Source organism: Ceratotherium simum, chromosome 26, assembly GCF_057802395.1.
Source record: "Ceratotherium simum simum isolate JZ-2026a chromosome 26, ASM5780239v1, whole genome shotgun sequence".
In the NCBI taxonomy this organism is placed as follows: domain Eukaryota; kingdom Metazoa; phylum Chordata; class Mammalia; order Perissodactyla; family Rhinocerotidae; genus Ceratotherium; species Ceratotherium simum.
Genome location: NC_141925.1, coordinates 31,877,991 through 31,901,975, shown reverse-complemented (window position 1 = coordinate 31,901,975; position 23,985 = coordinate 31,877,991). Strand labels below are relative to the sequence as shown.

General features: G+C 58.4%; 1 protein-coding gene across 3 annotated transcripts in view; it reads left to right on the top strand.

The window, feature by feature from the left end:
• PRKAR1B (protein kinase cAMP-dependent type I regulatory subunit beta) overlaps window positions 1-22,392 on the top strand; it is a 150,075-nt gene extending 127,683 nt beyond the window's left edge. For 2 of the 3 annotated variants that reach the window (XM_087417429.1, XM_087417428.1), the window contains exons 10-11: window positions 20,068-20,149; window positions 20,670-22,392. In XM_087417429.1, coding sequence (XP_087273555.1) covers window positions 20,068-20,149; window positions 20,670-20,842 — 255 coding nt within the window. In that variant the 3' untranslated portion in view covers window positions 20,843-22,392. Of the gene's footprint in view, window positions 1-14,415; window positions 15,556-20,067; window positions 20,150-20,669 lie in introns of those variants that run through there. The other variant, XM_087417430.1, reaches the window with a different exon arrangement.
• The last annotated feature ends 1,593 nt before the right edge of the window (window positions 22,393-23,985 follow it).

Below are 23,985 nucleotides of genomic sequence, written 5' to 3'. Positions count from 1 at the left end.
GTGTTGCAGGCTCTGTGCAGGGGTCATTTGGCGGGGCAAGTACCGCTTTGGGAGTGGGGGTACCAAGGGCCGTCTGCTCTGAGTTCATCCCACCCTCCTGAGGATGAGCCTCCATCCCCACACCAGCTTCAGCACGGGCCGTGTGGGGTGATGGCCTCACACATTCGCACTGGTGTCCAATTGGAAAGGTCGCCTCTTAAGAAATGGTGTCAGGTCCCCAAGCCCACGTGTGTGACATCGTACAGAACTGAACACGTATACACACGTGCGAGCGAAGATGAGGAATCTGAACAAGATCGGGGACGTGCCCACTGTCAGAACTGGGGTTGACGTGATACTTAGAGATCTGCAGCACATTATCCCTGGAGGAAATGTGTAAATTGAGGGCACCCGGGGTCTCTCCGTGTTGTCTGTTACCACTGTGTGCAAATCTACAATGATCTCAGATTAAAAGTGTAATTTTCAAACATGGCACCAGGTCCCTCAGCCTGGACACGATGAGTCCCTCTCACCGTCCTCAGCCCCCACGAAGGGCCGGCGACAGCTGGCTCTGGGGCCGTAATCCGTGGCGGCCACACTCAGCCTGTCACTGATCGAGGCAAGCAGCTGCTGTGGCCTGCACATCCCGCCTGGGGCTGAGCCTCCGCCGTGGTCCCCGGAGAGAAAGCCCTCCTGGCAGGCGGCCAGGCCTGAGTGAGTGACCGGCCTCGACTGTGGGCAGCTGCCCAGTTACATGGAGCCAGAAGTATGTTCCTGTTTGGCTCGTTGCCTTCTTCTCTAGTCCTCACGGGCAGGAGGGCTCATGAGAGCACGTTCTCCAGCTGTGTGTTTTGCTGTCGGAGGAAGGAGGCCTTCAACGTGGCCACTTGTACCATCATCGTGGCTGACATGCCCATCCTGCCCCACAGCCGCCCTTGGGGGCACCACCCCATCTTGGGGGCAGGCGTGTCGCTGCCTGGGGACCACGGGAAAGAAGGCAGGTGCAGACACTCAGCTCTGTGGATGTTTGGCCAACGTAACCCAACTCGGGAGCCTCTTTCTTGTCTGAAACAACAGACGCAGAGTTTCCCAGGTTGTGATGTCGGCGAGGAGGTTCAGAACCCTGTTTGTAGGCGGTCACCCACGTCTGTGACGCAGTCCACGCAGCCTGAGCCACTCGGATGAAAATCAACAGATGTAGACCCCCCTCCACTCGCTACTCTCATCTGGGCTCCTGCAGGAGCCCTTCCTGGGAGATGCGTGTTTCGGCTCTCCTTTCGCCGCCTGCCTGCGCTTCCTTGCAGGAATGATCTGGAAGGCTGTGGAGGCGAGTAGGAGAACAGCGGGAGGGAGATCGATGGTCTGGGGGCGCATCTGAGGCACTGGGAGGACGGGGCACAGGCAGGGTCTTGATGGTGGCCGACCCTAGAGCTTCACAGTATGCATTTGGGAACCTGGTCACCTCCCTCCCCCTGTCCCAGCCCTGAGCCTGTGACAGAGGCGCCCGGAGAACGCTTGTTGAGTGAATGAATGAATGAGTGAATGCATGTGTGAATGAGTGATGGAGGCCGTCTCCAACCGCAGCTTCCAGAAGGCTGCGTCAACATTTCTGGAAGGATGGCCTTCGTGGCGACAGATTCTCGGGCAGCATCCTCGTCCTTCGGGTGGGAGCCTCATTGAACAATAACGTTTCTTGAAAAGGGAAGAAGGACTAAAAGCAGAGGCAGAGCAAACTCTGATTCTCATCAGTGGTAAATGAGGTCTCCGCTCAACAGACGAGAAAGGAGCCAACCCAGCATCGTTCAGCACCCGCCTCGCAGCCGTGACTTCAGAAACGTTCATTCTGAAGGCTCAGCCCTGAACTTCCCCAGAAGCTAATGGCCCCACGCGAGAGGCCCCGAAGCCTTTGGTCATTGCTGCTCTGAGACGCCCACGCGATGTGGCTCGTCCACTGCAGCTCTGAGCTCCACGGTCAGCGGCCGGCTGCTTGAGTGCTCCATCTTGGATGTCCATCCAGCCCAGTCGAGTCTTCAGATGAGCAGCTCCAGCCGTCACCCGCCTGCGACCGCAGAGAGACCCAGGGAGAGCTGCCCAGCTGGGCCCAGCCAACCCCCCAGGACCCTGTGACAGTGACAGAGTGTGGTTTCAAGTCACCAACTTCTGGGATTGCTTATCAGTTCTTGTCAGTTGTCACCACTGAAATAAATATGTGCTTGGAGCCCCCTCCTTGCCTCCCACCAGGATGTGGACGGCAGCTCTGATGACTGCCGTACCACCAATGTTAATAAGAAACTGGTGGTTACAGGCCCAGTTCAGCCCAGAGACGAGTTTGTATTGGCCTGCACAGTGTTTTGTTTTTTTTTTTTTTAAACATTTGAGTTAATTGTCGATATTTGAAAATCAGGATATTTCACATAAAAATCTGGATCTCTTAATTCTCTTTGAAAATCTGGCGTCTGGCCACTTCAGCCCTGCACCCTGTTGGCCACACCCAGCTGGACCTGCGAGGCAGCTGCCCCTTGGGTATGCAGGTGCCCCCAGTTTGCTTCAGTCCTCACCAGACCCTCTTGCCTCGCTGGTGGGCTCTGCAGGCACTCCCAGGCTTTTCCGTCTAAGGCCTCAGCTTTATGGTCTTGAAGCCAAGGGAATGAGTAGCTCTGGCCGGCCCAGACAACTGTCCATTATTCTCAGTGGACCAAGGCCTCCTCCCAGCTGGGTCCAAGGCCACGGGTAGAAAAACCGTAAAAATGTGCGTGAAAGGCACAGGCCAGAGAGGGGCCCTCCTGGAATGCACAGGGAAGGAGGGGGGCGTCCCATAGTCGGTTACGTAATTGATCACGGTATCAGGAGCTGGTGCTTTCTGAACTCAGGACGTGCCAGGTGTTGCGCCAAGCCGGGCGTACATGTAATCTGACCACACCCCACGGGGGAGGCTCCGTTAGTGGTCCTGTCTCGCCCGGGAGAGGGGGCAGAGGGCTGGTCCTTTGCCCAAGGACACACGCGGCCAGCAAATGATGGAGGCAAAAGTCAGCCAGAGTCTCGCTCCTGATCCCGGTGGCTCTGTCCTGTGTGCTTTGCTCCCGGTGCGTGTGCGTGCATGTGTGTGTGTACACGTGTGTGTGTGCATGTGCACGTGAGTCCAAGTGTCTCGCGCTTCTCATTCTAGAGTGATGTCGACAGTGTGAGCGCTGCCTCCTGTGCGTCACGTTCCTCCTCCTTCCTGTCCCCTGGCTCATGGTTGGGACTTGACTGTAGGTGTTTCCTGTGGCCCTGGGCGTGTTGCTACTGCTCGTCCGTTGAGGGTCATTTTTCATGACCTACTTTGAGGGTGAACCTGGCACCAAGGCTGCGTGGTTTTGTGTCACGAGCAGCTGATTCTCAGAGACCCCACAGGCTGCCCTGCAGAATCACCGAGAGATGGTGCTGGGGGTGGGCGTGACTCCCCACCTCCAGGAGCTCCTGAGGCCTCCTGCACAGAGAGAGTCCAAGAAAGTCTTTCCAGAGAGCGAGCCGGTGACGGTGACCACCGGCTTCTGTGGAGAGGTTTCGGCTTTGCGGCAGGAATGTCCTCCCGCCATTGACGGAGTGCATGTGGTATGTGGGGTGGGGGATGAGAGGGGGGCCGAGGCACAGGCACATAAACAGTGTATTGTACCGGCCTCTGGAATGTAACCCAACCCTCTCGGAAGGTATAGTTTTCACAACGTTGTAAAATGTATTTGAAGTGGTCTCCTTGGCAACTCAAATTTTTTCCCTGTTCCTCTGTGATCAACCAAATCTGGTCAGTCACAGTGGGACCCCAGGGTTGGAGGGAATCAGACGCTCTCAGGACTGAAATGCAACCCAAGAGGCGTTTGCAGCTTCAAGCTGTTGTTTCCTGCATGGCCAGAAGCGGTCCACGGGCCACATCTAAGACAGACGGGCGGTGTCGGGCCCAGCCACCAGCTCTGTTCTCTCCTGGCGCCAGGCGAGCCGTCTGAGGCCCCGGAGGCCGTCGTGCTGTTGACGGGGTTGGGAGACTGGGGTTGGGAGACGAGCGACTTGCGTGGCCGCCCATCTCTTGGGGCTGTCCCCTTGGTTTAGGAGGCTGCTGGGATGGCCCCTGGTTTTTGGGTTTTGCGTCTGAGTGGAGAAGCCTGACCTGTCAATTAACCCTGGAGTCAGCTGAAGGAGGAGTCAGCCAATATATGGAATTAAGCAGGAAACGTCAGTGTTGGTTGTGTATGTTTTCGAGACCAGCAATTCCACCCCCTGGGCTGTCCTGTTGTTAGATATTCTGAAGGTCTCGGTGACAGTTTGGGTGGTTGACATTTTAGTAAGAGGAGAGAAGTGACAGTGGCCTTTATTCTTCTAAAAGACTTTGCAAACAGCATTCTGACATGCTGACACTCTGGTTGGAGCTGTGTTCTTTTAATAGGCTAATTGTGCATTTCTACTATTTACCCAAAGTTCTCGTGACACTCATGGAGCCAACTGGACAGTACAGTGCCCCGCCATGGAGTCAGTGGGAGAGGCGCCGGGGCCCTGTGGTTACCTGCTGTGAGGGTTAATTTTATGGGTCCAAAGGCCATGGTACCAGATGTTTGGTCAAGACCAGTCTAGCTGTTTCTGTGAAGGTGTTTCTCAGACTCAACTGAGGTTGACATCAGCTGACTTTGAGTCGAACAGATGACCCTACATGGTGTGGGTGGGCCTCGTCCAGTCAGTTGAAGGCTTTACTTAAGAGAAAAAAGACTGAGGTCCCCCAGGAAGAGGGGACTCTGCCTGCACACGGCTGTTGGACTGGTCACAGCACCTGCTCTTCCCTGCTGGCCTGCCCTGCAGTTTGGACTTGTAGCCCCCACAATCACAGGAGTGAATTCCTTAACGTAAACCCATCTCTCTCCACATACGCATCGTTGGTTCTGTCTTTGGAGAACCCTGATAATACACCTGCCTTCCAACTCTTCCAGAGTAGTGAGGCCTCCGTGTAGGTGTGTGTGGGGGCCGGGGCCCGGGCATCAGGCAGGCAGGTGGCGGAGGTGGCGGGACTCGGGGTCTTCGCTTGGCTTGCAGGTTGGTGCCGCCTTCTCTCCTTTCCTGGAGGCAGAGGGGACATGCCGGGCCTTCGGGACCAGCCGCTCGTTCCCTGGGGTCGATTGACCAAGTGTCCCTCTTGGTCTTGGCAGACACCCTCAGGTTCGCACAGTTGTGCCCATCCCTCCCTGAGAGGGTTTTTAAAGCAAACTGTCTGGTCAGCTGTGCCCATGGCTGGTTGCAGACACACTTCCACTGGAGGCCTCGTCCCTCGGCCACGGGATCGCGGGCTCCTGCCTCACTCCCCTCACTCACCCACCCGCCCTCTGCCAGGTCTCCCTCTGTCCCTCTGCTTCCTCCTGGGTGGATGTCAGCGAGCCGAGCCCCCGAGGGCTGCAGGAGTGTGCAGGGGCTCGGGCCTCGCTCTGCTCTGCTGGAAGACGTGACGGTTCTGGGAGCTGCTGTCCCCCAGTGCCGGGGAGCCTGGTGGAGACCCCCCGCCCCACACCGATGTGGGAAACGGCTCCTGCAGACCCTCATGGAGTCATTGACACCTGCGGTCTCCGGGGGCCCAAGTGGGAAGGCAGAGCTAGGCTGCAGGACCCCAGCCTCCCGTGACCCTGGAGGGTCTTTGTGCGGAGCGGGGACCCCTCCTGGGGGGCGCAGGCTTCTCTGGTCTTCCCGTCTCTGTCGCTCACACCGGCTGTCTCTCAGCCCCTCAGACACCTGGTCCCAGAGCTCTTGGAAGTATTCTCCTCAGAGCAGAGCGGGATCATTCCTCCTGAGATCCGAGAGTGTGAATCTGGGGCCTGACAGACACAGAACGGAAGGTACCAGCGGGTTTTCCCAGGGGCCTGAGCATCCCTTGCCTCCCAGGCCACGACCTGCAGTAGCCTGTGGGGTGGGAGGTGTCCTGGCCATTCTCAGGACCTCTTCTAGTTTCCAAAGGCCTGGAATTGCCTGGTGGCTCGAGTAGCTCTTGGTCGCCCGGCTGTGAGACCCACAGGGGTTGTGGCTACGAACAGACCTTGGCTGCCTCCCCGGGGAGAGAGGACATTCGGGCCTGGCAGAGAGGACAGGATGTGTCGAGAATGTGCCAGGTCCTGCAAGGCATGCAGACCGCCCAGCTGTTCCCAAGCCTCATCAGAATTGACGTCTGGGATCTCGCTCTCCAGGAAACCTTCCGAGGAGGATCTGGGTGGGGCTGGGGGTGGGGAGTGGGAGTGCAAGTCGGGGCATCTCAGGTTCCCTCTGCTGCATTCCTCTGTGTGCCCCGCTTTCTGTGTGGCCTGGGGACAGCTGCACCCCGAGAGCTGGTTCCCCATAAAATCTCGAGGGTGCGATTCCCTGCTGGCTCCCACACTGGGCTGTGCAGCCTGGGAGGCGTTGCCATGGAAGTGCTAAATGGGATTTATCTCCTCTCTTAACAAATTAATGTTATGAATGTCCACACTGTGGAAACAACTTCAACACAGAACGTTTCGCAGCCACCTTTGGCCTGGAACCTTCCCTGCTCGTCACGGGGCCTGCTACTCATCCCTGGATGCCTGAACTAGGGGCAGGATGTTCAGAATCCACCGTCGTCTCTGCAGAATTTGAGGAAGGAGATCTCCACAGGCCCCCGATGACATGTCCCATCTTTGCATAGGGTCATTTGTGACAGCCCATGTGTGCCCCTACTGTGCGCCAGGCTGAGGCATCAAAATACTGCCAGTGGGGCGATGGCAGCACCTGGGCGGCACCCTGATTTTTGCAGAAGGATGATTGTCGGACCCACTTGCTCTGGGTCCTGCGTGGAGAAGGGGCTGAGCCAAAGCAGGAAGGCCGGTGGGGTAGAGCAGTGACCTCCAGATGATGGTGAGTGGACCCAACGGATGGGGAAGACATGGACGGGCGGGTGGGGTTCGTGTATTGAGGTGTGCGTAGAAGTTCTCCAGGTGGAGAAGGTAGAGGAAGGGCATCCTGATAAACATTACACCTCAAAGGTTCATGTGGGAGCAGAGAGGCGTGAGGGCAGGGGCAGCGGGTGTTGTGGGAGGGTGGGCGCGGGGGCGGTGCAGGAGGGGGAGTGGTCCAGACACAGGGGGAGGAGGAGGCCGGGCTGGATCACACCCACCCTGATGTTCACGTTGTGACCCCTGCATGGATGGCAACACTCACCCCCAGGCTCTCTAAGGGGCCTGGGGGACGCCTGGTATGTTTGGTTCTGTCCTGGGACCCTCCTCCCTGTGAGTCCATCTGCGTGGCTCACTCTGGCCCTCCACCCGCCGGGCCACGTTCTCCACTGCCAGCTGCCTGGGCCTGCTGGGAGGTGCCCTAGGCCGGTCAGCATCTGCACAGGGTCAGGCCGTGGTCTTGGCCTCTACCTGGCAGTTACTGTCACGTTTCCGTGGTTGGTGCCAGACCTTCCCCGTCTGGGGGGGACTTAGCGCAGTGCTCACTGGCCGCGGGTCAGTATTGAAGGACAGCGGTCTTGTTCCAGCTTCCTCTAGCAGAAAACTAAAATCTCTTTTCCAGTTTGCCCGGCTGGACTAGGAGCTCAGGCCTTCATCCTCGTGCCCTACAGGGGCGGCCCGCGGTAACCGATGTTTGCTGCTTGTGGCCTGGGTCACTGGCAGTGAGGGGTGTCAGCGTTCTCAGGAGTTCGTTTTTTTAAAAGACTTTATTTTTTAGGGCAGTTTTAGGTTTACAGCAAATTAAGCAGAAGGAACAAGGATTTCCCATATAACCCCCAACCCCCAACATGAACAGCCAACCCCACTGTCAACAACCCCACCAGATGGTGCGTTTGTTACCACTGATGACCTACAATGACATGTCATCATCACCCAAAGTCTACAGTTTGCATTAGGGTTCACTCTTGGTCTTGTGCATTCTGTGGGTTTGGACAAATGTACAGTGACATGTATCCACCATTATAGTATCATACTGAGTAGTTTCACTGCCCTAAAAGTCCTCTGTGCCCTGCCTGTTCATCCTTCCCTCCCCACCCCTGACCATGACTGATCTTTTTCTGTCTCATAGTTTTGCCTTTTCCAGAATATCCTATAGTTGGAATCATACAGCATGTAGCCTTTTCAAAAGTGGCTTCTGTCACTTAATAATACGCATTTAAGTTTCCTCCTCGTCTTTTCGTGGCTTGATAGCTCCTTTCTGTTTAGCTCTGGGTACTGTTCCGTTGTCTGGATGGACCACAGTTTATTTATCCATCACCTGCTGAAGGACATCTTGGTCACTTCCAGGTTTTGGCAATTATGAATAAAGCTGCTATAAACACTGTGTGCAGGGTTCTGTGGGGACCTGAGTTTTCAACCTGACCCGTTGGGTGAACACCAAGGAGTGTGGTGGCCGGATCTCGGTGGGTTTGAGTTCACCCTCGCCTGGTGTCTGCTTGGTGCCCAGATCCCCCAGCACCTCTGAGTGGCCTCCTGCTCCACCCTGACCCTGCCTCGGGGCTCTCACACCGGGAGCCTCCCAGGCCCTGTCTTGGCGGCTCTGACATACACTGAGAGGGTCGCAGGAGTCCGAGGGCCCCCGGGCACTGACCCATCTCATTCCTCGTTGCCGGACGGCCTCGACATCTAGGGGCTGGGAGGGCTGCCTGTCCCCTCGGAGGCCCCTCTGGAGGCCCTCCCGGGCAGGGCAGGCCTCCACCCACACTGTGGGTGGGACTCTGGCAGGCGAGGACAGCTCCCAGGCCAGCCGGGCGGGGCACTCCTGGGCTCCTACGGGACCACACTGACTTGAGGGGGGATAAACCAATGTCCCCTCACATGGCATCTTTTGCTGTGTGCTTTCCTGTGATTCAGGGCCCTCTCAGCCACCGTCCCCAAGAATATTCTGTAGAGGAAGAATGGGGGAGGCCGCAGAACCAGCTGCTGGTGCCCGAGGCTGGCCTGGAGCTCCGCGCATCTGCGTTTAGAGATGGAGCCTTTTTTAAAATAAATTTTTAAAAGTGATGCAAGTAACTGTCACTTGCTGGAGTAAGACCAGTGACCCAGAAGTACCTTCAGGAAAAGATGTGCTACCTGCTACATCCCCACGACAATTGGTGTGACTTCCCAATGTGTGCCTCCTCCTGAGGGTTTCTTTTTGATTTTTTTTATTAATGTAAGAAACATTGAAAGGGAGGAATGTTCCCCCAAAAAAGCATGAAGGGCTCTCCCTTCCCCCACCCCCCAAGGGCCTGTGTTTCCATCTCAGCCGTTCCCAGATCTCGTTTTCCGCTCGGGTCTCCCACGGCGGCACAGGCGTCCCCAGACGAGACAGATGTGGAATGTCTTTGCTGGATTCCGAGGCCCTGCGTTATCTGTACACGATTCCTGGCACCAGGAGGGGGTTAAGCAGCGTGCAAAGGCCGTTGCCATAAAGACGGATGTTTTGGCCGGGAAATCCTAACAGATGCTCAGTTCTGGACGAATCAATTTTCGAGGGTGTCGAATACCCCCTGGCCCCACCGCCACCCAACGGCTGGGAGCCGCGGCTGCCCGAGGGTGGCTTTGGCCTTGGTGGGACCGATGGTCGTGGGCCCCTCTGCTCCCCACTGGAGACGGCAGCTGAGTGGGGCTCAGGCTCTCGGGACCCCCGCCTTCTGGAACCCCATGTGCCCAGAGCAAGCAGTGACCTAGAGAGAAAGTTGTTCCCTACCATCGAAATACGGCCAAGTGTGTCTCTTTAATTCACCAGTGTCGGTCCACAGCTGTGGCGCCCCGGCCCCGCTGTCCTTCCCCAGGGTCGGCTGCTGGGGAGCTTGAGGGAAAGGCTCCTGGTACGGGGCGGCTTCCTGGGCACCAGTCATGCCTGAGATGAGCTCGAGGTCACTGCGCCCTGAGGCCCCTGGGCCCGTGAGCCGCTCGGGACAGAGCGGGGAGGAGCGTGGGGGGCGACCAGGGGGCCCTGCCTGACAGAGGGACACTTGGGGAGCCCAGAGTGTGACCCCTGAGGAGTGTGGGCCCCTTGAGACTGTGCGGGGACAGGAGAGTGAAGGCCATGGGGAGGGCCGCTCAGATTCCATCGCCAGGCCCTTTTTCTTTTTTGCTGAGGAAGACTCGCCCTGAGCGCACATCTGTGCCCATCTTCCTCTATTTTGTATATGGGATGCCGCCACAGCATGGCTTGATGAGTGGTGTAGGTCTGCACCTGGGATCCGAACCCATGAACCCTGAGCCACCGAAGCAGAACTCACTGAAGTTAAACCACTATGTCATCAGGCCAGCCCCAGCCAGGCCCTTTTTGAAACAATTTCTAGTTCTTTAAATTGTGGTAAAATACACATAACATAAAATTTACCATCTTAACCATTTTTCCATGTGCGGTTCAGGGGCATTAAGCACATTCCCGTTGTGCTGCCATCCTCACCATCCATCTCTGGACCTTCTTCATCTTCCCAAACTCTGTCTTCATTGAACACTGACTCCCCCTCTCCCCGCCCAGCCCCTGGCACCCACCATCTACTTTCTGTCTCTCTGATTTTGATGACTCCAGGGACCTGGTACAAGTGGAATCCTACAGGATTTGTCCTTCTGTATCTGGCTTATTTCACTTAGCCCTGTGTCCTCAAGATCCATCCGTGCTGTAGCTGGTGTCAGAATCTCCTTCCTTTTTAAGGCTGAATGATATTCCATGGTCTGGATGGACCTCATTGTGTGGATGGACCTCATTGTGTGTATCCATCCAAGCCCCCCCCCCAATTTTATCTGCTATAGTGTTGATGATGACCATGAGCGCCAACACTTTTCAAGTGTTTCCTGTCACTCATTTCCGTATTTAGCTCACTTGATCCTATGAGTCCCTGAGGTCGTAACCACCATCCTCCCAATTTTGCCGATGAGAAAACGCAGCAGGAGAAATTAAGAGGACACCAACCCCCGAACAATCACCCCCCTGATCAAACTCATCTGAGTTTTGCCAGAACCTGGGAAAGTCGAATCAGTAGCAACTTATGTTACAGAGGGGAAACTGAAGCTGGGAGAAGCAAGGGACGGTGACCATGGCCGCCCAGCCGAGCGGGGGCTGGAGTTGCGGCCCCGCAGTGCCCGCCCCACGCCAGCATGATGACTCTGGGCGCTCAGGAGACTCCCCATCCGCCTCGCCGTCCTTGAGACTCCCGCAATGACCGGACCAATTGTAAATGGCGGTTCAGGCGGTCAGTGAGTCCATTCGTTCCCTGGCTGTGGGAGGTCCCTTTGCCTCTCTCAGCTGCTCCAGGAGGGACAGCACTCTTGACCTGTCGTCTGGGTAGTTTTAGCCTCCCTGAGCACGAGACTCGCCCTGGGTGGAAGGAGGGGACGCCCGAGAAGCCGGACGTCCTGCATGGCCTCGGGCCTGGGAGCTGGGAGCCCCTCGTCCTGGGGGCCTGGGAAGAGGACAGCTGCACCGGCCGTCACCTGCCCCTCCTTTGGGTCTGAAGCACAGATCCCTAGAAGCAAGACCAGGCTTGGTGTCTGCTTCTGGGCTTCTGGAACAATCCACTGGTGAGATACCCACACTGAACTCGCTTGGGGCCCCGGAGCCCCAGCAGGTGCCCCAGGCCCCCGCTCTGCCCCAGCCTCGCCCAAGGGATCTGAGACGGCGGGGATCCTGGGGACTTCCAGAGCACCCGCTGGAATTGTTCCCAGGCAAGGCTGAGAGCTTCTGCGTTCTTCCTACCCCTGCCAAACCGTAAAGGAATGAAATGAAGCTGTGGCTGGATTCTGCCCCTCGTCCTCGCTGAGCAAGCATGGAGATTCTTTCCTGGGGCAGCAGACCAGGAAAGCGTCCGGACAGGTCGACGCAGCACCTGGGTTCCGGGCCAGCATGTCCCTGGGGTTGTCTGCTCCGGGATCCGTGAGCCCCCTTCTCGAGTGCCATCGGGACCGAGCAAACACTAGTAGTCCTTTTGTCAGAGGAGCCCGAGCTCTGCCTCTGTAGGTTCGTTCCGGAAGCACTTTCCAGGCCCCGTCCTGTGCTGGGTGTACAGACCCACCAGCAGAGCCCATGTCTCCCCATCTTGACTATGGAGAGGCCTCTGGGCCCCTGCCAGGCTCGGTACCCGCACCTCGGGGAGTTAATGGGGCATTGCAGGCAAAGGCAGGGAACAGCCTTCAGGCTGAGGGAACAGCATATGCTGTTGGAGGCGTGTTGTTGCGGCCTGAGCTGATGGCTGAGTGGGGAGGAAACACCTGGACAGAAGGCTCCAAAGGTGATGGAGAGCTTCGAGCTGTGGAGAAATGGGGCCGGGGTTGTTTGGAACACAGGGTCCTCCTGGAGGGGGTCCAAATGGAAGTCTGGATCCCCACGACGGCCCAGAGGAGGCTTGAGGCAGAGGCCGAGAGGCTGGGCATGAGGGACAGGTCTGCACACTGTCCTGGGCCCCTCGCTGCCCCTGATTTCCCTGGGGGGGCTGGGAACCATGGACCTGCAAAGACGGCCGTTTAGTGGGGAGGGGCCGAGTCCTGTTTAGAGGCGTGCATTTGAGGCATTAGGGGGCTGCTGGGTCTCTGGCTGGACCCCGAGGGCTGAGGGGGGAAGCGGAGTCAGCGGTGACGGGTGGGTGGGGGTGGGGGGAGGGGAGCCTGAGAGCCTCAGGCGGCACCAGTGGCAGTGGCACAGGGAGGAGGTGACGCAGGAGCCGGGAGCAGTCAGGAGGAGGGCTGAAGCCTGGCGGCCTGCAGAGTGGGGCCGTGTTCTTGCTTTTTCACTTCTATAAAAGGTAGTGGACAGGTGTGCCCATGCACACACACGCACGCACACACAGGCACACGCGCCCGTGCACACGCTCAGGCATACACATGTGCTAACACACTCGTGCACACGCGTGCACAGACCCCAGCATAGCACACGGAGGCTGGAGCAGCTGGTGGGAGACCCCCAGGCCAGGCCGGCTGTGTGTCCTGGACCACCCATGGATCGGCCATGTGAAGCCTCTGAGCAAACGGCACACAGCCTGGGACCCTGTGGGGACTCTTCTCGCCTCCCCTCTTCCTCCCACACGAGGACTGGCGTTTACAAGGGAGCCTGGGCACGGGGTTCCGGCTCATTCAGCCCTAACTGGAAAAGAAAATTGGAGCCGGGGACCCAGGCCAGCCGTGCAGACTGACCTCGCAGGTGCGGCCGCCTCGAGGGGCAAGGGGCGTGTTCAGTGTGATAGATGCTCGTGTCCTTCCCGGTCGGGGGTCTCGGGGGATTACGAGGTGCCGGGGCTGGGCGGGCTTGTTGCTGAGGCAGAGTAGAGCCGGGGTCTGGCGCAGGGAGCCCTGGCGTCTTGCACGGTGGCTGCACGTGGAAGGAAGGCCACATCTGTTGGTTGAATGAACGAGACACAGTAGGGGGAAGTGACCGTGGATGAAGTGGCATCCTTGGACCCAGGTGTCACGCGGGGAGACTTGTACACATGCAGGCTAGTGGCTAGGGGGCCAAACACGCTGCTGGTCCCCGTTTGGGAAGAGCCTCCAACGCTGCAGGATGCAGCTGGGATGTGGTCTATGGGTGGTGGGAAGCCTTTTAGAGCTCTTTCTGGGAGCCGTCCATGACCGTCCACACTGTAGGCAGAGATGGAGTGGAATGGATGGGGGAGCCTAGAGGCTGAGGCTCTGGCCATCACATGGCAGAAGGGGACGAAGACCATGGTGGAGAGGAGGGGGCAGGGGGCAGGTTCCAGCCTCCGTGACCTGTCAGCAGGGGAGGCGTTGAGGCTGGAGCCCACTGTCTGGCCCCGCCTGTCGGGTGGGGGCCCTCAGCTGCACAGCGAGCCCAGAGCTAGAGATGTGTCGAGACCGGGGGCAGATGACGAGCCGGGCTGTGTCTCTGCTGAGCTGGAGGTACCCAGGGGACCTCACTCGGATGCTTGGTGTTGACCACTGGGAACCACTCAACCCCAGAGCAGACGACAGGCTGCCAGCAACGCCCCCTCCCGCAAGAGGTGGAAGGAGCCCTGGCTGCCGGGGCCTTAGGGCTGGTCCAGAAAGGGCTTTGTCACTCCACTGGCAACACAGCAGAGCGTTTCCGGCCACGATGCCTCAGGCCTGTGCATGCCCTGGTTCCCCGTATCTGCAGGAGCTCTCGTCGTGCAGGTGACAGGGAGGGACTGGGCCACAGAAGGGTGTTGGGAACAGGCGGGGGCTCCGGAGCCGCGGCCTGTGACTGGCACGCCCCTGTCCGGTCCTGCTCAGAGATGCGAGCTGGTGCGGCCGCGTGCGTCTCGCCAGACCTGGGCACCGTCCCCGTGCCCAGGACGAGTGCCTGCTGGAGCGTCCATCACCAGTCACTTTCCTGTCCCTTGACGGACACGGGCTGGCCTCAGGAAGAACCGAGACAATAGCTGGGTTTGGAGACGGAGGACCCTCACCAAGCAGCTTTTATGGCTTTGCACCCGGTGCCACCTGTCCCCCTTCTCCCAGCTCTGGCGCCAGGGCCCACACTGACCCTGCTGTTTTCCCACAGAAGCTGCTGTTTGTCCCTTGGCCAAGGCCCCGCCCTCTGGATGATCCACGGAACATCGGCACGAAACTCGACCCAGCGCCGCGCACCAACCAGAGTGCGTTTGCAGTAGCTGCTGCGAGGACAGTTTGCAGCCAGGTGCCTGACGTCCGCACACGGCATCTTGTCAGCTGTGCCTCGGGGACAAGGAATGGGGGCTTTCCTGGAGAAGTGGCTCGGGCACCTTAAAACACACAAACGAGGAGACCGGCGGCCGGCCCCAAGCATCTGGAGTGCGCTGCTGGTTGGGGAGCTCAGAGCAGCCACCGCCTTGGGGAGCAGAGATGGGTTTGGAGGGAAGGGAATTTCAGTAAAGATCCTGAAATTATCTTCCACGTGGAGAAAACAGTTTTTGCTGCAATGATTCCTTCTTTAAGACCTTAAAAAGCATGGGACTCATGTTCTCGGAAGAAGTCACAGAGCTTCCTGGGAGTGTTTATAAGATGGGCTGGTTTAATCCTGTGTGCGTGCGTGTGCGCGCGTGCACACGCGTGCGGGATTCTGCTTCTGCTTAAATACAGAAACACACAGGCAGACAGCGATGCACATAAAACATAAAGACAGAGAGGTACAGTCTTAATTTTCCAGGTTTCGAGGAGTTTCCTTAGAGGTGGGACTTTGTCGGGAATGTTGAGACCCCGGGCTCGGGCATTTTGTGTCCATCCACTCTGCATGTTTACTCGAGTGTCTGCCGCCCTCGTGACGATCTGTCGTGTTGGACGTGTGTGAAACCATTTCCGAAGCCCAGATCCTCTGACCTCGCCCCGGTGCTGCCAGGGTGACAGTGTTGCCCCCATCCTGCAGAGGGGAAGGGCAAGGCTCACACGGTGAAGGGCCTTCCCGAGACATGGGCAGCGCATCGAAGAGCCTAGTTTGGGCCCAGGCTCCTAGTGCTCGGTCCACAGGTTGATCTCAAGTCAGGAGACAGGGGCGACGTGCCGCTCGATGCTTGGGACAGGCTTCTCCTCGGTCTCGGTCCCGTCTCCTGGCCCTGTCTGGGGAACGCCGCGGGCGAGGCTGGTGCATCTTCAGCCCTTTCTGGCTCCTGCCCTGAGGTGCTCATCTTTTTAGTTGCGTTTTAATTTATGGGAAGTGATACCAGTTTCCATTTATGGCTGGGATAGTGTTTTTTTTTAAACTATTTTCATTTAAATAAAATGGTTTTTTTCTTCTGGAACTTCATACACATGGGACCGAGGAGTGTGTGCTCCTTGTCCGGCCCCCTCCACCCACAGCAGGCCCTGGCGTAGGTTCCCTCCTTCCCTCCTTGAGTGATGTTCCACCACGGGCACGGACGACAGGCCCGGAGAGGCGGGGGTCCTCTTCCACCAGGCGCTGTCCCTTGGCTCTGCCAGGCCCACAGCTCTGTTGTGATCACGTCTGTTGTCCCACCAGGGAGCTGATCCCACAAGGGCGGCTGTGTCTGTCCTGGTCTCTGCTGTGGTCTGCACCCTGGAGCACAGCTAGGCTCCTGGTTGCTCAACAAATACTGGGTGAATGAATGAAGGCGTGCCCCGGGTGAATGAATGAAGCTATGCCTGAAAGAATAAATGAAAGGAGATGTACTCAGAGTTCTTGGTGAGGTGAATGGTGAGAGCCCCTGGAGGACAGGCCTGCGGCCAGGCCACCCCTGTGCCGGGTGCTGTCTTATCCCGTGTGCCGGCCTTGCAGCGGGAACCTCATCTTCCCATCTCTCCCGGCTCTGTCATCAGACTGACTCAGTCAGGGGGCCTCCAAGCCCAAAGCTTTGGGGCTTGATGCCAGGCTGGGGGTCTGCTCCAGGGAACGGGGAGCCCAGGGCCCCCCCAACAAAAGTTCTCCACCCCGACCTTGACTGGTTCTCTTTCTTATAAAAGTCATATTCAGGGGCCGGCCCAGTGGCGTAGCCGTTAAGTGTGCACGCTCTGCTTTGGCAGCCTGGGGTTTGTGGGTTCGGATCCTGGATGTGGACCTACACGCTGCTTGTCAAGCTGTGCTGTGGCGGCGCCCCATATATAAAATAGAGGAAGATGGGCACGGGTGTTAGCTTAGAGCCAATCTTCCTCAGCAAAAAGAGGAGGATTGGTATGGATGTTAGCTCAGGGCTGATCTTCCTCACACACACAAAAAAAGTCACATTCACCCATTGTCACAAACCAAAAAGTTGATTTTGTTATTGATTTTGCAGAAAATTTTTAAAAATTGAAACTGTGGAAATGAAAACGGGTCATTTATACCCCTCCCCTCAGGGTCACCGGCGGCAGCATTTTCCTGTGCGTCCTCACTGGCTGTTTTCTTTGGGACCTGACTTATTTTTAGAGTTGGGTGAGAAGCAGTGAGACGTTTGGGGAATACGATGGAGAGTTTTGGCAAGTGTGTTTTTCCAGCCCCCAAATTCCGACCTACGCTCCCTGAGGACGTCTGTGCTGCCCTCACAGTGGCCTGGGAAATGAACTCGGACGGGAGGGTCGTTTGCAGGACAATCGATGGTTTCGTGGTCCTGGAAGACGGTGGCCGTGGTCACGCCTGTTGTGGTGCCATGGGAACGCTCAGCTGTGCCGGGTGGAGGCCCACGCCAGTCTGGTCCACCTGCCCCATTCTCTCCCTCCTCTGCCGTCCCTCGATCCCACTCTCAGGCTTGGCTTCTCGTGTTCAGTGGACAGAGCGGCCACAGGACAGGGGCTGCCACATTTTACTGGGGGGTGTATCATTAGGGGACGGCCTGGGCTGCCATGACACAGACCCTGAAGCAACGCGGCTGAAGATGAAGAAGTGTCTGCCCTTCTTGTGAAGCTATGACTGTGGGGATTCCAAGGGGTGAGCGGCTGCTTCCCACGGCCCCATGGCGCCTGTGGCAGAGGTCATACGGCTGAAGGAGCACCAAGGAGTGGCCCAGTCCCCCCTCCTGTCAGAGAGAGTGTGGTCACGTGACCCCCAGCAAGGTGGCCCTGCGATGCCCACTGCAAAGGGAGGAGCTTGGACTAGGTAGACGGCTGGCTGGCAGCATCTGTGTCCTCCCCGTGTGTCAAGTGCCCAACTGGGCCCCTGACGTGCTTTCATCCTCATGGTTCAGGAGGGTCTGTCCTGGCACCGTGTGTGCAGGGGACCAGACACCCTCCATCTCAGATGTGTGAGAGGTGAGAACGTTCCATCCTCCTCGGTGGTCACCTTGTATTTCATCTCGTCCAGCATGCCGTCCATGTAAGACGGGCCGCTGGCCTAGGAGAAATGCTGCCAGTACAGCTGTGGTTCAGTGTTGATTCCAGAATGACAGAGTGGGAGAGGTGTCCTTGCCTCTCGGAGGATGACAGATGAGACAGGATGGTGATGCCTCAGGTGGACGGTCAGCACAGTTGACCGTGGTGGCCCACCTCGAACCCATCCCTGCTCCTCCTGCAACAGAGCCCCAATCCTCAGCCCCATCCCCCGAGTGGGAGCCGATCACGCTGATCCCCATCCTTCCCCAGTGGTGGTTCAGGGTGAGTACGTGACCTGCTCTGGCCAGTGAAGTGTGAGAGAAGGAGGCCAGGAGTTTCCAGAAGGTTTTTCTGCTGATGAGGAGAGATTTGCAGGAGGAAGAAATGGGTTCTTTTTTCCTGCTGATTGTGTGGGGGAGGCATGGTGACTCCAGGAACCATGGCAGCCACTGTGCCACCAAGAGGGACCTGATTGAGGAGCAGAAACCCCACTGAGTCCACGAGAGCAGGAGGCGAGAACAAACCTGGATTCCTGACATGTTTCTGAGCCGCTGAATCAGCCAGCCCTGAAGCCCTCCTGCCAGTCTCTGGTTCTGTGGGATAATAGATGACTTTTAGTAGCCCTCAGCCACCTCAAGTTGGGTTTTCTGTTGTTTGGGGTTCAAAGCATCTGAACAGGTGCTTTAAGCCTGGAGTTTCCCCGGGTAATTCTGTAAATGAGGGACCTTCATTTCCACACCTGGGCTTCTGAAGAGGAAAACAATCCCAATTGTCAAGTGGAAAGTTGTCTAAAATGAGAATGAAAGGCACATAAATTATATGCATCCTAAATAAAAAGGCGTAAACATAAGGAGAATTAGGTCAACACAACAGGGTATCAGGATGTGTTGCCCGTCTTGGCGGTTCTCATTGACTGGGGCCGTCTGCTCCCGACCCTGAGCCGACTGCTCTCTCTCAGCAGTGGCAGCTCCCGAGAAGTTGAATGATTCCCCGAGTCTCGCTGCTGGGCAACTTCAGAGCCCGTGTTTCCCCTCAGCCGTCCCCCAGCGTGGGCTGTGGAGCCTAGGACGTGGCCTGAGCCGGCGCCAGCCCTGGGTGGGGGGACACTGAGGCTGTTCTGGCATGTGGGGGCCTGGGGCTCCATGTCTCTCTCTGGGCTCAGGGAGGGACCACGTACGCCCAAAGCCCCGAGCCTGTGGGCGCCCGGCCGAGGGAGGGTGGAGACGGCCAGTTGTTTAGACGGCTGGCTGTTTAGACGGCATGCTCCATCCATCAGCTGGCTTCATAAACACCCCAGACACCAGGAGCTGGGGTGGGGGCCAGTGTCGGGAGATCCATTCGGGGTGGGCTGCCCATTGGTGACTGAGGTTCCAGCACGGCGGGCACCGGCGGGGTCTCCTGACCCATGTCCCCCAGACCGTGGCAGGCTGCAGTTACACATTAACTGGGCTGGCCAGACCGGCACGTGAGGCTGGTCTGGGTGAGCTGGGGTGAACGAGCCCACCTTGAGACTGTGTGGGTGCTGCTGGCCGCCGGGGTTGAGCGCCCTGGGTACCCAGGGGTTGGGGGACCCCAATGCCGCAGTAGCCTCGCCCTCTGGGTCTCAGCCTCCTCACCGTGAAGTGGACGTGGCACTGGAAGGAGGCGGAAGGAGGGAGCTCGTGACCAGTCGGGGCGGCTCAGTGGTCTTCGGGAGGCCTTTGTGACGGCCGTATGGGGGGCTCAGCCCTGGGAGTGACCTCGTGTGGAGGGGTCAGTGTTGAACCCCGACTGTGTGCACTGGGCGGTTTGTAAGAATCATTCACATGGCTGGAGGTGTAGAGAGATCCCCAGATATGGACGGGCACAGTCTCGGGTCCCCCCGACGAGAGCCTGGCCCAGTTACACGGCAGGCGAGGGGCCTTGGGCATGGACCCTCTGTGGCACCGGGTCCTTCCTGCCCCACCACAGGCCGAGCTTCTCAGGGGTGACGGCCGCTCCGTGCTTGCTGCCGCGGCTCCGTGTTAATCATTGAGCTGGCGATGTCTGCAGACGCCCGTGTTAGGGGTCCGGCGGGAGTGTGACCCTGAGACCACGCTCCTCCCGCCGTCCGGTGCGCTGGATGCGCTCCAGCCCTTGAGAGTTGACCAAGGTCAGCCGGGTGTCTCGCTGGCTCAGAAACACCTCCAGAATTCTCCCAGCTGCCACCCGGCCTGTGGGTGCCCGGAATTCCCACCACGGAGGTGGCGCTGGGCTGGAGGGGACGTGGTCTCTGGAGGGTGGACTCAGCCACCCCACGCCCTTCTGTCCACGAGGAGGAAAAACGGGGAATTCAGTTTATAAGGGGGGCACATGGAAGGGAGCAGTGGGAGGGGGATTCGGGGCAGCCCTCTTCATGGGGGACCCCTGTGCTAGGTGACTTGGGCCGGTCGATCCTTATGTGTCCCCTTGGCGTCCACAGGGCACGGCCTCAGTCCTCCAGCGCCGGTCCCCGAATGAGGAGTATGTGGAGGTGGGGCGCCTTGGGCCCTCCGACTACTTCGGTGAGTGGGGTCCCCTCCCTCCTGGGGCCACAGCTTCTCCTTGGGGGTCCCGGTAAGGGCCATGAGATGGAGGGCTGTGGGGACCATGGGACGCGGGCCAAGCCTCCATGTGGCTGCAGTAGAAGCCTTGACTGAGGCCTGGGCACCCCCCACGGACCCCGATGGACATGGACTGCCCCCCCGGGAGGGCAGGACCTTGAGGAGGCGGCGGAGCCCTCAGCACCTCCACCCCCCGCCCGCCCCCGGGGCACCCGGGCCACACCTGCTGCCCTCGGGTCGGGCACGACACAGGACAACACCCCACTGGGTTTGAATTTCAGGTTAACAGGGAATGACACTCTGGTGTAAGAGATCCCGAATACTTCGTGGGATGTACTTACACTGAACACTTTTTTGTTTATTGGAATTCCAACTTAACTGAGCATCCCGGGGTTTTTGTTATCTCCCCTAAATCTGGGGGTCCCACCTGCCTGCAGCCCCAGAGGGGAGCCAGGCCCTGACCCCTCTCTCTCGCCCCCAGGGGAGATCGCACTGCTGCTGAACCGGCCCCGGGCGGCCACCGTGGTGGCCCGGGGGCCCCTCAAGTGCGTCAAGCTGGACCGGCCTCGCTTCGAGCGCGTGTTGGGCCCCTGCTCCGAGATCCTCAAGAGGAACATCCAGCGCTACAACAGCTTCATCTCTCTGACCGTCTGAGCGCCCGCCCGCGCCCGCAGCCCCGCTTCCCGTATGCTGGTGTCCGTGTCCGTGTCGGGGAGGCTGCAGGGCGGGGCTGGCGTCCCAGCCATTCAGGGGCCACCCCTCCCTCCGGACTCACATTTGGAATAAAACAGTCACCTTCTGCATTTCAGAAACAAAGGGCACACAAGACACACCCCAGGCCGAGGAGGGGGTGGCCGTGCCCCCCACACGCCTCCCTCCTCTCCATGCTTGAGGGCTCATCTTAGGGGACCCCCGTCACTCCTCCCAAGTCTTCAGGGGGACACAGGAGTGTGCTCGTCCCCAGTGGCCGAGGCGCCAGGCTGTATGAGTCCGAGCTGGCCTGGGTCCTGTGGGCTGGCCAGGTCTTGCTGGAGCTGACCGGGGGACAAGGGTTCCTCTTGTCCCTCTTGTCACCCTCCTCTCCAGAGTCGGGCCAGGCAGCTCCCGTCCTCCGGGGCCCTGTGATGTCAGGTCCCCATGTCTGAGTCTGAATGTGGGGTGATGATGTCCAGGGGGTCCCCACAGGGACCCTTGGGCTTTCAGCAAGAAGTTGAGGCTTAAGAGAGAGAGGGTCCAGGCCCCTCCCTCCAATGCTGCCTGCCCCGAAGAGGGTCCCATTGAAGATGTCAGGGTGGGAGAACCTCTCGGTGACGTCAGCCTCGGAGAGGAGGGAGGCCCCGGAGTCGGGGTCCTGACTCTGGGGCAAGGGCCGTGCCGGCTGCGGGGAACCCACACGGGCCCCAGGCCTGCGTGTTTGGAGGAGTGGACGTGGTCGAGTGGCTGCACTCACCTCTCTTGGCAAGTCTGCCTCGGGTGGGCTGGGAACTCTGGCTGCTTTGCCAGACAGTCAGGGGCAGTCAGTCACTCTGGCCTGCCGAGACGCCCAGTATGGAAAGGAAATACCATGTGAATCAGGGACTTTCCGAGATCCGGTGAGCAGAGTTCTGGATCACTGTTCTCTCTGAGTCAGGAGGGGGGACCCCCACACTGACTGCTGCCCCACTTCGTGGAGAGCTGGGAGATGAGGAGGGGTTTCCTGAAACGTGTTCAAGGTAAAGAGGTCAGAGCCAGAGTCCCTGCGAGTCATTCTCCAGCAGACACACCTCCAGTTACCACGTGTCCACGTCCCAGGAAACACATGCAGCCCGTTGTCCTAGCCTCGATCCTCCTGATTTAGGAAAATAATATGTGAGACCAGCCCTCGGCCCCCAGACCTAAGTCATTGGTTGATTGAACTCCCCCTTAAATATCTCCTCAATCCAACATTGACGTGAGTTGGACGGGCCTAAAGAGCCTCACGAGCTTCTGGTGACCTGAAATTCAGATGAGATAGTGCAGCTGCCCTGATTTTGCTCCTGCCTATGCGAGTGCAGCCGCCCTGATTTTGCTCCTGCCTATGCGAGTCCGGGGGAGGCTGCCCAGTCCCAGGTAACCCCTGGCCAGCCCCACCTTTGCCTGTGGACGTTTCTGTGACATGTAAACCCCGCCTATTTATCGCGATGTTCTGAATGCTGCATGTGCCATTAAACGTGCGATGAACAACCTCTGCCCCACTGGGGAGTTTTGGTCTGAAATCTTTAATAGAAGAAGGTTTTTTCTCTTCTCTTTTGTTTCTATTGTGGTGAAATAGTCATAACATAAAATTCTAAGTGTCCAGTTCTGGGGCATTAAGTACATTCACATTATTGTACAACCATCACCACCATCCATCTCCAGGACTTTGTCATCTTCCCAAACTGAAACTATGTCCCCATTGAACACTAACTCCCACCTCCCTCCTCAGCCCCTGGCACCCACCATCTACTTTCTATCTCTGTGAGTTTGACGACTCCAGGGGCCTCATACAAGCGGGATCATACAGTATTTGCTCTTTTGTGTCTGGTCTATTTCACTTAGCCCACTGTCCTCAAGGTCCACCCACGTTGTAGTGTGAGTCAGAATCTCCTCCTTTTCAAGGCTGACTAATATTCCATTGTCTAGAGGGACCACATTTTCTTTATCCATTCATCTACCGACGGACACTTGGATTTTCTTCTATTTTTTGAGCTCAGCCATCTCAGACCTCCATCACATCGTTATTATTGTTCTGAGCACACTGTTGTTCCCCAGGGTATGGCAGCCCCAAGTGCTGTGTGGAAGGAAATAGCCCATTGCCCTCCTCAGGAGACTACACTTTGATGGCCCTGGTGGGCGTGTTTCTAAGCCAGGACTAGCAGGACAATGGTGGGGGTGCACGCGGTTCCATCTCGTGTCCAGACTTGGGATCAGAGAGTTCTGACTGAGCCTTAACCGCTGCTGTGGCCTCTCCCAGGAGAGATGCTCCAAGGCCAGGCCAACAGGCAGACTTCAACCCAGAACAAAACGAGGGCCTCAGAGGCCCTCTCAGGGAACTGCTGGCGGGTCTCAGAAAGCTCCCATGGCCAGCATGGACATCGTCTCCCTCGGCCAGCGTGGGTCCAGGCTCTGGCCTTGGGGGGCACTGGGAAGGGCCCACGGGAGCTGGGGGGCAGCCAGCCCAGCCTCTCCTCTCATGCTGGACAGGAGCTGGGCTCCTCGGGAAAGCTGTGTGGAGGGTCTGGAATAAGGAACCACCCGGGAGGGGTCTTGAACTGCAGAAGGACGCTCCTGCTGGGCTGGACAGCAGCTCCTGGGTCCAGGGTGGGAGAGAACCCTGCACGCGCTGTCCCTGAAGTGTGTCCCTAGGCTGGGGATAGACAGGTGGCCCAGGGATACAGGTCTCCACGCAGGGACGGGTTGGGGTCAGAGGGGGAGTTCTCAGTCTGGACACCAGCACAGCCATTGTGCCACTGTCAGCCTGAGGTCTGGCTGGAGGTGAGGTTCTCAGGAGTGTACTCCAGGGAGGGTGGGCGGGGTCCGGTGCTGGAAGGGGTCTGCCCACTGTGCACGGCCGTGGAGATGGGCCTCAGGGGGCCCGAGTTGGGCTGGGTCGGGTTCCACCGCCCCAAAGCGCGTGGTCTTTCCCGGGGAGCTCTCCTGGACCCCCAGCTGGGTTGGCTGTCCTCTGGTGTCCCACTGCCCCCACCTGCTTCCCAAAAGACAGGAGAGCTGGCCGCCGAAGACTTCCTGGGCTCCTCCCACAGACCTGGGGCCAGTGGCCACGTGGCCACGAGCTCTCT